Source organism: Littorina saxatilis, linkage group LG5, assembly GCF_037325665.1.
Source record: "Littorina saxatilis isolate snail1 linkage group LG5, US_GU_Lsax_2.0, whole genome shotgun sequence".
NCBI lineage: Eukaryota > Metazoa > Mollusca > Gastropoda > Littorinimorpha > Littorinidae > Littorina > Littorina saxatilis.
In genome coordinates, this window is record NC_090249.1 from 30028138 (window position 1) to 30041628 (window position 13491).

At 40.9% G+C, this 13491-nt stretch overlaps 2 protein-coding genes across 3 annotated transcripts in view; one reads left to right on the top strand and one right to left on the bottom strand.

Annotated features, from left to right (window-relative positions):
• Positions 1-13491, top strand: part of LOC138966830 (UDP-sugar transporter UST74c-like) — a 32782-nt gene that overhangs the window by 17028 nt on the left and 2263 nt on the right. For both annotated transcript variants that reach the window (XM_070339184.1, XM_070339183.1), the window contains exons 8-10: positions 3723-3825; positions 5306-5398; positions 5669-5815. In XM_070339184.1, coding sequence (XP_070195285.1) covers positions 3723-3825; positions 5306-5398; positions 5669-5815 — 343 coding nt within the window. The remainder of the gene's footprint in view (positions 1-3722; positions 3826-5305; positions 5399-5668; positions 5816-13491) is intronic.
• LOC138965939 (uncharacterized) lies at positions 6657-8907 on the bottom strand. The gene is made up of 2 exons (XM_070338021.1): positions 7178-8907; positions 6657-6819 (listed from the first exon to the last, which is right to left on the bottom strand). Exon 1 carries the CDS (start codon positions 8905-8907, stop codon positions 7444-7446), a length of 1464 nt encoding a protein of 487 aa, XP_070194122.1. The 3' UTR covers positions 6657-6819; positions 7178-7443.

Here is a 13491-nt window from a genome sequence, read left to right on the forward strand (position 1 = left end):
CGTGCGTGCATGTCATTGCGTATGCTTTTATAAATTATATATGAACGAGCACGGGAGAAATAGTATTTGCATGGTTCTTTATCAGTCTGTGTGCCTGCTGCTTCTTTTTACATTTAGTCAAGTTTTGACTAAATGTTTTAACGTAGAGGGGGGAATCGAGACGAGGGTCGTGGTGTATGTGCGTGTGTGTGTGTGTGTGTGTGTGTGTGTGTGTGTCTGTCTGTCTGTGTGTGTGTGTAGAGCGATTCAGACTAAACTACTGGACCGATCTTTATGAAATTTGACATGAGAGTTCCTGGGTATGATATCCCCATACGTTTTTTTCATTTTTTTGATAAATGTCTTTGATGACGTCATATCCGGCTTTTCGTGAAAGTTGAGGCGGCACTGTCACGCCCTCATTTTTCAACCAAATTGGTTGAAATTTTGGTCAAGTAATCTTCGACGAAGCCCGGACTTCGGTATTGCATTTCAGCTTGGTGGCTTAAAAATTAATTAATGACTTTGGTCATTAAAAATCTGAAAATTGTAAAAAAAAAAATTTTTTTTAAAAACGATCCAAATTTACATTCATCTTATTCTCCATCATTTGCTGATTCCAAAAACATATAAATATGTTATATTTGGATTAAAAACACGCTCTGAAAATTAAATATATAAAAATTAATATGAAAATTAAATTTTCGAAATCAATTTAAAAATACTTTCATCTTATTCCTTGTCGGTTCCTGATTCCAAAAACATATAGATATGATATGTTTGGATTAAAAACACGCTCAGAAAGTTAAAACAAAGAGAGGTACAGAAAAGCGTGCTATCCTTCTGAGCGCAACTGCTACCCCGCTCTTCTTGTCAATTTCACTGTCTTTGCCGTGAGCGGGTGACTGACGATGCTACGAGTATGCGGTCTTGCTGCGTTGCATTGCGTTCAGTTTCATTCTGTGAGTTCGACAGCTACTTGACTAAATGTTGTATTTTCGCCTTACGCGACTGTTTCTTTCTGTCTTTCTTTCTTTCTTTCTTTCTTTCTTTGTGCTTTCTTTCTTTCTTTGTGCTTCCTTTTTATATTTAGTCAAGTTTTGACTAAATATTTTAACGTAGAGGGGGGAATCGAGACGAGGGTCGTGGTGTATGTGTGTGTGTGTGTGTGTGTGTCTGTCTGTCTGTCTGTCTGTGTGTGTGTGTAGAGCGATTCAGACCAAACTACTGGACCGATCTTTATGAAATTTTACATGAGAGTTCCTGGGATTGATATCCCCGAACGTTTTTTTCATTTTTTTGATAAATGTCTTTGATGACGTCATATCCGGCTTTTCGTGAAAGTTGAGGCGGCACTGTCACGCCCTCATTTTTCAACCAAATTGGTTGAAATTTTGGTCAAGTAATCTTCGACGAAGCCCGGACTTCGGTATTGCATTTCAGCTTGGTGGCTTAAAAATTAATTAATGACTTTGGTCATTAAAAATTTGAAAATTGTAAAAAAAAATAAAAAATTATAAAATGATCCAAATTTACGTTCATCTTATTTTCCATTATTTTCTGATTCCAAAAACATATAAATATGTTATATTTGGATTAAAAACAAGCTCTGAAAATTAAATATATAAAAATTATTATCAAAATTAAATTGTCGAAATCAATTTAAAAACACTTTCATCTTATTCCTTGTCGGTTCCTGATTCCAAAAACATATAGATATGATATGTTTGGATTAAAAACACGCTCAGAAAGTTAAAACAAAGAGAGGTACAGAAAAGCGTGCTATCCTTCTTAGCGCAACTACTACCCCGCTCTTCTTGTCAATTTCACTGCCTTTGCCATGAGCGGTCGACTGACGATGCTACGAGTATACGGTCTTGCTGAAAAATGGCATTGCGTTCAGTTTCATTCTGTGACTTCGACAGCTACTTGACTAAATGTTGTATTTTCGCCTTACGCGACTTGTTACATTTAGTCAAGTTTTGACTAAATCTTTTAACATAGAAGGGGAATCGAGACGAGGGTGGTGATGTATGTGTTCGTGTTTACGTGTGTGCAGGCGAGTGTGTGCCGGTCAATGGAGGGGGGGGGGGGGGGCTGTGCACGTTCGTACGCGCGCGTGTGTGTGTTTGTGTGCTTGCGTTTTTGCAGGCGTGCATGTGTTTGTCAGTACATCTTTGACAGTGTGTGTGTGTGTGTGTGTGTGTGTGTGTGTGTGTGTGTGTGTGTGTGTGTGTGTGTGTGTGTGTGTGTGTGTGTGTCTGTGTGTGTAATAAAACGGCACATGTTAAAAGCGTATATTTTTATGATGTGGAAAAAAAAATTACTCATCAAGGACCGTCAGTCCAGGAAATAGCTGAAGGTTTACGAAACAAACCACGGGTACAGCTGTTTTATACATAAAATAGGAATAGATTTCCACTAGTCTAACCTAATAATCTTCCAGAAGAGGCCTACCCCCGGCCCCAATTTTGAAACTCCCCCTCCATTTCCCGTTGATCCCCTGGATATGCCACATATTTGGTGGGCATTAAGTTCAACTTATGCACGATTATATCACAAAGTTTCAACTGAGTTTGTAGATCAATCGGTTTGACGTTTGTGCTCTTTTGAAACAAATATCCAAATCCGGTGATGGACTCAACAGTAGGATGTTCAACATTGAGCAGTACCCACTCCCACCCGATTTAAACCTTCCAAACTTGTACCTATATTGGAATATCTGAAGGTTCAAGTATACAAAAACACCTAAGAAGAAATCAATTACGGTCAATTTGGAGGGTTTAAGTTGGGCGAGCCGGTGTGGCTACCGCTCAATATCAAACCTCCTTCTGTTGAGCCGATCCCTGAAATTGGATATTTTCAGTTCGAAAGAGCACACAAACCAGACCGTTTGACCTACAAACGTCACTTTGGGATGTGACCATGCATAACTTAGCTGATATTAGTGTACACCAAATATGATGAAACAAAATCGTTGAACTGATGCAGAAGTTATTAGCATGTGTATGGGTGGCATTTTGTTTTGGTCACTTAATTACTGACTTACTTAGGCCCTTTGCCCCCAGCGGAGCATAGGCCATTGACGACGTTTCTCCATCGCACTCTGCTCTGGGCTGTTCTTTCCGCTTCAGTCTGTCCAGCTGTTGCCCTGCCTCTTGCCTCTGTGTCACGCCTCCAGCTGTTTCTTGGGCCTTCTCCTCTTTCTTGTCCCCTGCGGTGTCCACGTGAGAGAGCGTGGCGGGTGATGTTTGGGTCACCCTGTACAATATGCATGAGTTAAGACCATCCCTCAACTTGGACACCATGCAGTACAGCAAAAATCAACATCCTGACTGACTTTTTCCTGTTAAACTTGGGAATTGTTTGACGAATTATCTTAACAAATCAACACAGGTGTCAGTTAAAAAAGAGTACATTCATGAAAAAAATCCCGCTCTGATTGTTAATTTCTGGAGTATGTCCAAGTGGCGGAATGGTCTTATTCCATCCCTGTCAGTGAAGGCCTCGCCCGAAGATGGTGAGACGAAACGTTTTATCTGTGCCTTTATTCTAATGAAGCTGGGAGAAAAGAACCTGTAAACGTTTGCATCTTCTGATGTATATAATCATTACCAACATTGGCATGCATAACTCGTCTAAAGTCGTCCATGTTTATGTTGTGGGGCGTTTCAAGGCGTTTCGCAGATGTTTCACTATGAAATTGTACGTGACTTTTACATTTGTCTCATTTTAATTTTCAGTGGCGACTTGGCGTTTGATTTGATTGGCTACACGTTCATCTTAGCTACCAACCTGTGTTCCTCTGCTAGCGGAGTTTTTACCAAGCAAAAACTGAACGCTAAGGTAATGTCACCGCAACCTATCACAAACATTGAGTTAGCTCTCAAGGGAAATAACTATAGTAGGTGTTGGGCGCAAAGTAAGAATCCGGGGCAGAGTTGGAATAATCGGGATTTCCCGACACCTCATTTGATTTCCAACAAAGCGCCGCATTTCGGGAAACGAGCTGCCTCGTTCTAGAAATGGCAACCCTTCGACTGGCACACAAAAATATACCCTTTTCACAGGTCATGGATAAGGTATATGAAAAAGCAAGGTCTTATACAGGGGAAGTCTTGAATTGGGGGTGTGGGGGAACACTGTGTAACAACTCTCTCAGTGACACTCAGCGCATGCAGCTAGCCTAGTTGCTGCTGTCTCGATCTATTTTGAACACAATGATTTTTTTTCCTCAGAGTAGAGTGTTAGTTTGTTACAACAGGCTGAAATCGTCTTTAATTTGAATCAACATTTTGCAACAATCATTCACATCAATATAGCGCACAGACTGACTTGCACATTACGTTTCAAGAGCCTAGATTACCATGCAGTGACAAGAGCCTACTCAGTAAAGGGACGTAATGCTGTCTCTGCAGCCCAGAGAGACTGTGTGAGTTTAATATATAATCAGTTAAGACTGAGTAAAAAATTATTACAATCGATAGTTACCAGTGAAAAGTTATATCGGAACACTCTTAATTGTTGTGTTTTTGTTGCACGGTAAAATGTAAGATCTGAAACGTTAAAAATTACGTAAAATTGGTGCGTTTTAGTCGAGTGGGATGGGTCGTTAAACTGTGTCATAGACCTATATTAGATATAGGTCCCTGACTGTGTTGTTACCAAGTTATCAAAAGTGTTTTTGCTTTTTGCAATTCGGTTGGTTTGGTGCGTTATACAATGCATCTGCTTTTTCAAGACTAAGCATTGATCACTTTAAAAACACAAGGATCATCATATAGTCCATCATGACTTGTATCATTTTACATCGCATTCTAAGAAAGAGCAGAATTCTCACTATGCGCGCAGTACATTTCTAGAATCGCGTAGCGCAAACTGTTGGAATTCCTACAATGGCGGCCATTGTTGGAATTCCAACAAAGCGCAGGTCATTTCCGGAAAAGCGCCGATGACGAGATGGGTCGCAACAGTAGGCATTAGAAGTAATCGCACTTTGTAAGTGCGTATTATTTTGGGATGGTGGGGTGCAGATAACTGCAAAGAAGAGACATTAATTTAATCATACAAATCGTGTGAACAGACCTCCGCGTACTCACTCCCCATCCTTGTCCCAGCTCCACTGCTCAGCGGTCAAGCTATCAGACAAGCCAACAACCAACACACCTCAGTTCCAACCATCCCGGCTATAAACCCAACATCAACCAACCACCAATCAATCAATCTACCAACCAAACCAAAACTAACCAATCGATCAATGAATCAATGATTCAATCAATGTCTTTTGTTGTTGCTGCTAAAATGTTATAATCCTTGTGTTTTTCAGACATTAGGGAAGTACGGGTTGATGTTTTACAACAGCCTGTTCATGATGGGGCCACTGTTTTTGTTATCCTACGTCACCGGTGATATACACAAGGTAAAACAAAACACACACACACACAAACCGTTCACAACTGACTGATACAAAACTGACTCGTGCACATCATAATGAGACTCATACTCATCGTTTTATGTGCACCTCTGTATAGTGTGCCTGTGTGTTTGTATGCATGTGTGTATGTGTGTGAGCCGTTTGCTTGCGTGCGTGTGCGTGCGTACGCGCGTTCGTGCACTCAAGTTGATCTTCGAGTGTGCGTTCGAGTGGGTGTGTGCAGTCCCCTTCATAATTGTGAATATTATGTTGCAGTCTATAGAATACGAGCACTGGAACGACCCATTGTTTCTCGCTCAATTCGTGATGGCGTGTGTGGCAGGCTTTATGATCAACTATGCTACCATGCTATGTACGCAGTACAACTCAGCCCTTACCACCAGCATCGTTGGCGTTTTAAAAGTAAGTCATTTTAGAATCAAGTACTGAGAGGATGACAGTCACTTGTTAAACTGAGCAATGCGTCTTATTGTTTGAGGTACCAAGAGATCGGCCCTGCGTAACTCTCGTTTGGTTTAAACAACATTTGACAATACCGAAATATACCCCCCGCGGGTTAGGGGGAGTCCCATATTGGTTGGGACGAGAAAGAATTTACCCGATGCTAACCAGCATGTCGATCGTAAGAGGCGACTAACAGGTTCTGTTTCTCCTTTTACCGTTGTTAAAGTGTTTCTTGTATAGAATATAGTCAATGTTTGTAAAGATTTTAGTCAATGTCACGAAGTGGTTTGCATGTGAATTTATTATGCGTGTTCTGCCCTTTTGCACTGTCTCTACCCTTTCACACCAAACACTTCAAAAACAGAATTTGGGAGGATGCAGGCTCATTATTTCCTCAACCAAAACATACTTCTTCACTTTAAATACATCAATACGAACAACTTTTCAACACACAGGTCGCACAATCTTCCAGCTTTCACTCAAGGCATGTAAATACATATTATAACAATTCTTTCTCAAGTATAGATTAACGCACACAAGAAGGTACCAACAGACACTCACGAGTTCGTATCACGGCTCACTGCATGTCGCCAGTTCACTTACTTGTCCCGCTGAATCGTCGTAGAATAATGAAATCGGATGCCAACACACAGAGATGCTAACACACACCTTTCGCTGAAGATGCCAACACACCCCTTCCACTGAAGATGCCAACACGCACCTTTCACTGAAGATGCCAACACATCTCACGGACGATGCCCGCACACACCTTCCAGGTTTCTCCCCGAGACCCCCTTCCGCCCGTAGCGGAAACAACCGTCGTCAGCTACGACCGGTCTCGATGAAGACTCCACTCGTCTAGTCATCTGCGCCGAGGTGGTCCCTTGCTTCCACCGTCGTCTAGCGCTTCTCTCGTGTAAGGTCCCTCCCTTATACGCCATGGAAATCCCTCATGGAAACTCCTAAAGAATTTAACCAAGTCTTAATACAACATTCTCTAAAACCATCTCTTCTTCCAAACGTTCATGTACCACCATACATTCTCGTTCATTCCACGTTCACATTCCGTCCACATTCAATATCCAAACTAACACTTAATCAATGAATAACACTCCCCATACAAAGCATGACCGTCTTAAACATAACATAAATGCGTAGCAATTATGTTCAAGAAATTCCCCGTGAAAAACCGTGAAACAATTACATCAAGAATTCTCCCAACGCTTCACACTAAGATTTGGTGCACTTTATACACACTAACCTTTACGCTCCAGCTATGTATTCCAACGTCCATAATATACAACATAGTAAATCATTTACCTTAAGAGACCCGTCTCTTGAAAGAGTACTTGTTCCCAGAACAAGTCTGACACACGCTGAACAACCTTCCCGGTTGGAAATCTCACACGCTGTGACGTTATTTACCTCAGACCAGCTACATGTCTCAAACACAACTCACATTAAGCTAAGCCAGTTTTGCGTGCAACACCCGAAACACGTGAATAACGCCAGTCCGGTCAGCTACCCTCGCCTGTACAACATTTAGGGAGGTTAAAAACACGACGTGGTTTCACCTCACAAATATGCTACTCACATCTTTGTGACATCCCCCTTCCCGGGGAAAAAAGAAAATTCTTGAGTTTTCTTTTGATCAAAACAACCTTCTTTTTCCACACATCCCATAAACCTGTGGTATGCTCTGATCTACGAATGACCTGGACAACATGTCTGTCAACGTATTCCTGTCTCATGCTATTGGATGAACCTCGAATGCTAATTCTTGCAGTTAAGGACACCACCGCATCACATGTTTTGAAAATGTCTACCATCTTTCCAAACACCTGTGCCATATCATCCTTATGACTATCTGTCAAACCAGGATCAACAACATTATCTCCGCTTGTCTCTTCCTTCCCCTTAGGCAATGTAGGTAACGGCAACGTTTTCCTCTCCTCAGTCAGAGGTAACACTGCAACATTTGCCTCTCCACCTTCACTTGGGAAAACATCATGACTGCCCCAGTCAGATCTCAGTGGAATGTCTTCGCGATACCCACTACTTACTTCCTCAACATCAACAACCTTCTCTGCACAAACTGCATACTTCTCATCCTCTCGTGACACACTCAACACCTCTTTCAATGTCTCATCTTCTCTCAGCAAACTTTTCAGATCCTCCTCGTTAACCGTCAAATCAGGAGTAACCACATTTTTCAATGGCACCGGGAAATCCTGCAGTTTCTTTTTGGCTTTTGCCCTACTCGTACCACACACGACCTTCTCAAGTACCACCTCTTCAGTGATTTTCTTGTGACTTACATCAGCACACAATCCAACACCCTGCGTATTCCCAAGGAACAAATCTACTCTGGGTACCACACCCCGAAGATTACCTATCACTAGGTCAGCGACTGGGTCTGTGAGCACACAACATTTCAACTTTCCCTGAAAATATGGGGTATCGACAACCACTTCCGCCAATGAATACAAATCAATCCGTCCACTAAAACCCTTCACTTTTTGGACCTCTCCCTTTATGTACTGGCTTGGTAAGACCAACGACTTCCTTACCCCAGCTACATTAGCTCCTGTGTCTCTCAGTACTGAAACTTGCTTCCCATTAACGAGACCTTCCGCTAATGGCAACGACCCGAATGCCGCCGAGCTAACCAACACTCCAGCGTCCTGACAATCCGCTACCGACTTCGCTGAATATGCTACCTGAATACATTCTCTAGCGTAATGGCCAAACTGCCCACATCTGTAACATGTGTCCTGATTTTGCTGTTCCGTACCTGTACCTCTAGTACTTCCTTGCTGCCAACCTCTTCTACCCGGCCTACGATCATCTCCTCTGCCTTGAAACCTGGTATTTCTGCTCATACCATCTTGTCTTCTGCCACTATCTCCTTGACCACGATTGTAAGACTGTCCTGTTCCACGATTCTGATTGAACGCTACGTTTCCAGTCCCCAAAGGAGTTACTTGACTCTTTCTGGCCAAAGATTTATTCGGATGGGCTGATTTGTACATCACTGCGCTAGCAATCATGTCTTTTGAATTTTTACAATCACGTTCTTTCAAAAAGACTGCCAAATCAGTGCATACACTGTTAAGAATCTGTTCACACAACACAAAATCAAACAACGCTTCATATGATGTATCTATATCCGACAACCTCAACCAACGGTTGAACAAATGCGTCATCCTTGTTACGTATGTGCCAAAACTTTCATCAGTCTCTGGCTTCGTACTGCGAAATTTCTCCCGAAATCCCTCTCGAGTGCACTGAAACTTCTTCAATAGCTCTTTCTTCAAGTCTTCATACGACAAAGTACCCGTTGAAAACAATGAATGAAACAATGACAAAGCTCCACCCTCCAGATAAGCTGATAAGTATGTAGCCCACTCTGAATCATTCCATTTGTTCGCCTTTGCATGCGTTTCAAATCTGAACAAGAAACTGTCAATGTCATCTTTATCTTCCTTGAACATGGGGAGTTTTGGGTACTGGGGCCTAATGCTGGGACCTGATCTCCCACCTGCATTTCCACCTGTACTTTGCTGCGCTTCTGCTTTCTTAAACTCCAAATCCATTCTCCTCGCTTCAGTATCTGCTTCTAGCCTCTTTGCATCTAATTCCCTATTTGCCTCAATTTGTAATTTCTTTACTTCTGTTTCTTGTCTCTTTGTCTCAGCCTCAACTTCTAATCTTTTTGTCTCAGCCTCAGTTTCTAATCTTTTTGTCTCAGCCTCAACTTTCTTTGCTTCAGCCTCAACTTCTAATCTTTTTGTCTCAGCCTCAACTTTCTTTGCTTCAGCCTCAACTTCTAATCTTTTTGTCTCAGCCTCAGCTGCTACTTTCTTTGCTTCCCTTTCCTGAATTCTCTCTTCTCTATCCATATGATCCTGAGCAAACTTAAACAAAGCTTCTGCCTTTAAGCCATGCTTCTCTCCCAATGCCAAATAATGATCATAAGTGCTACCACCAGTATCACTATGCTCTGCCATCTTTACAATGTCACAATATCAACGTAATCTCAAAGTAATACAATGGATCAAGTAACACAAGTTCACAAAATTGTTTTAAGTATCAAAAAGTTGTATCATACACCAGTTTCTCGCAATACTAAACACACACAAAAGAGTATCATAAAATACTAAACTAAAAGAAATCTTGTGCCTTTTTAAAAACAATCCTCAAATTGTTTACAACTTAACTATTTACACAACCAGTCTCAAATATAAACAACAAACTTAATAGAGTCCAAAAAAAATATAATTTAGAAAATATCAGATTAAACAATCAATAGCAGCTTCAAACACTTGTCAATCAATGTCAAACTTAAACTAACAACTTTAGAACACCACCAACAAAACAAATAAACAAATATTAACCAGAAATATCAAAGTTTCTCAAACCCAAGTAACACACTGAAAAATGCAATTCCACACACCACTAACCAGCGTCAGATCCTTTAAGGAAAATCAATCGCCAGAGCAAAACCAAAACAAAATTTAAATGTTCACAACAACAACAACAACAACAAATTTACCCAACAATTTTTCCAAGTACAAATGTTTACAAATTACTACTAACCAAAAAATATAAATTTAAAAAAAAATAAACAAAAAACTTTCCCCAAACCAACAACTAAATATCAAACACTAGTATAGGGGAGATAATCACCCTATTACTAATCCAACTACAAATAGGAACAACAATAACAATAATAAACAAAAACACTTTTCAAGCCAGCGTACACAACTATAAAAAAATTATCAGAGTCCAAACAAAAAAATACAAAATTTCAGAATTTACAAAAAAAAATGGCACACCCTACACTATTTTATTTAAAATAAGCCTGCACCTCAACGACAACAATCACACACAACAATCAATCCAAGATAGAATCTAAGAAAAATAGTTTTTAAAAAAAACTTATAGGAAAGGGAGCTAGAATTTAGATAGAAAGATAGATGATAAATACACAGAACAGGAAGCAAACAGAAACTAAGGCCCTCTCTACGTACGAACTATACAACTACGTAGACCCCTAGAGCTGGAGAGGGGGTGTCCAATAACCTACACATAAACAAACACTACAACACGCAAAGTATCAAAGTATGTATAATTAGCTACCCTAAGGCACTTCTTTCTCAATTTCTCAATTTCTCAATCTCTCGAAAGGGAAGGGAAGCAACTACAACAAAAATCTTTTCTTAGAAACAAAAACCTATTTAGGGCTAAATCGGGGTCACCACTGTCACGAAGTGGTTTGCATGTGAATTTATTATGCGTGTTCTGCCCTTTTGCACTGTCTCTACCCTTTCACACCAAACACTTCAAAAACAGAATTTGGGAGGATGCAGGCTCATTATTTCCTCAACCAAAAGGGAATTTATGCAACACATGATGACACAATGTGTACAGTTACTTTTTACCTCGGTCTGCTACAATAGCAGACGACTTTATTCTGTGTTAACCCGGATGTATTCGGGGGTGGGTATTGCAAAGGATGTTGGGTAGTTCTAAAAATAGCCCTCAATCATCCTGCAAAAGTGGACAAAGAAAGCTGAATTTTCGCTGACCCGCCATCCACCCCCTTGTATACTCCACCTTTTTTACAAATGCCAAGGAGCTTGATATCTTGCCAATTTTTGTGTCTTCTGAAATTTGCTTGCCCAGGAGAATTTTTGTTGATACCATGCTAGTCAATTTTTCTTTCTAAGTTTTTTCTGAATGCTCACAGGTGGGCGGTCAACGCCCACACCTTTGATATTGTGTACATAATGATATTTTATTGAGGCTTTATTGATGCATAATATGAGAATCTCTAGTCAGAATGAATGACTGATTTGCTTGATGTAAATATATGAGAAAGTGTGAAAATGAGATGTTATCCCCCTTTTTAGGTCTACTTGGCCAGTTAAATGCTTTGTGGGATTTTTGTGTTTGGTGGTCCCGCTAGCAGGTGAATGTGAGAAGTACGGTTTATATAACCGCGTGAATTTTTGAACCATGTACAGCGGGACCACCTTATATTTTTATAATGTATATATATACAAGTCTGACCTCAGTCGCTGCATGTGAATTTATTATGCGTGTTCTGCCCTTTTGCACTGTCTCTACCCTTTCACACCAAACACTTCAAAAACAGAATTTGGGAGGATGCAGGCTCATTATTTCCTCAACCAAAACATACTTCTTCACTTTAAATACATCAATACGAACAACTTTTCAACACACAGGTCGCACAATCTTCCAGCTTTCACTCAAGGCATGTAAATACATATTATAACAATTCTTTCTCAAGTATAGATTAACGCACACAAGAAGGTACCAACAGACACTCACGAGTTCGTATCACGGCTCACTGCATGTCGCCAGTTCACTTACTTGTCCCGCTGAATCGTCGTAGACTAATGAAATCGGATGCCAACACACAGAGATGCTAACACACACCTTTCGCTGAAGATGCCAACACACACCTTCCACTGAAGATGCCAACACGCACCTTTCACTGAAGACGCCAACACACATCTCACGGACGATGCCCACACACACCTTCCAGGTTTCTCCCCGAGAAACCCTTCCGCCCGTAGCGGAAACAACCGTCGTCAGCTACGACCGGTCTCGATGAAGACTCCACTCGTCTAGTCATCTGCGCAGAGGTGGTCCCTTGCTTCCACCGTCGTCTAGCGCTTCTCTCGTGTAAGGTCCCTCCCTTATACGCCATGGAAATCCCTCATGGAAACTCCTAAAGAATTTAACCAAGTCTTAATACAACATTCTCTAAAACCATCTCTTCTTCCAAACGTTCATGTACCACTCATACATTCTCGTTCATTCCACGTTCACATTCCGTACAGATTCCATATCCAAACTAACACTGAATCAATGAATAACACTCCCCATACAAAGCATGACCGTCTTAAACATAACATAAATGCGTAGCAATTATGTTCAAGAAATTCCCCGTGAAAAACCGTGAAACAATTACATCAAGAATTCTCCCAACGCTTCACACTAAGATTTGGTGCACTTTATACACACTAACCTTTACGCTCCAGCTATGTATTCCAACGTCCATAATATACAACATAGTAAATCATTTACCTTAAGAGACCCGTCTCTTGAAAGAGTACTTGTTCCCAGAACAAGTCTGACACACGCTGAACAACCTTCCCGGTTGGAAATCTCACACGCTGTGACGTTATTTACCTCAGACCAGCTACATGTCTCAAACACAACTCACATTAAGCTAAGCCAGTTTTGCGTGCAACACCCGAAACACGTGAATAACGCCAGTCCGGTCAGCTACCCTCGCCTGTACAACATTTAGGGAGGTTAAAAACACGACGTGGTTTCACCTCACAAATATGCTACTCACATCTTTGTGACAGTCAAGCAGTATGTAAGAAATGTTACGTCCTTTGTACTGGAAACTTGCATTCTCCCAGTAAGGTCATATATTGTACTACGTTGCAAGCCCCTGGAGCAATTTTTTGATTAGTGCTTTTGTGAACAAGAAACAATTGACAAGTGGCTCTATCCCATCTCCTCCCTTTCCCCGTCGCGATATAACCTTGAATGATTGAAAACGACGTTAAACACCAAATAAAGAAAGAAAG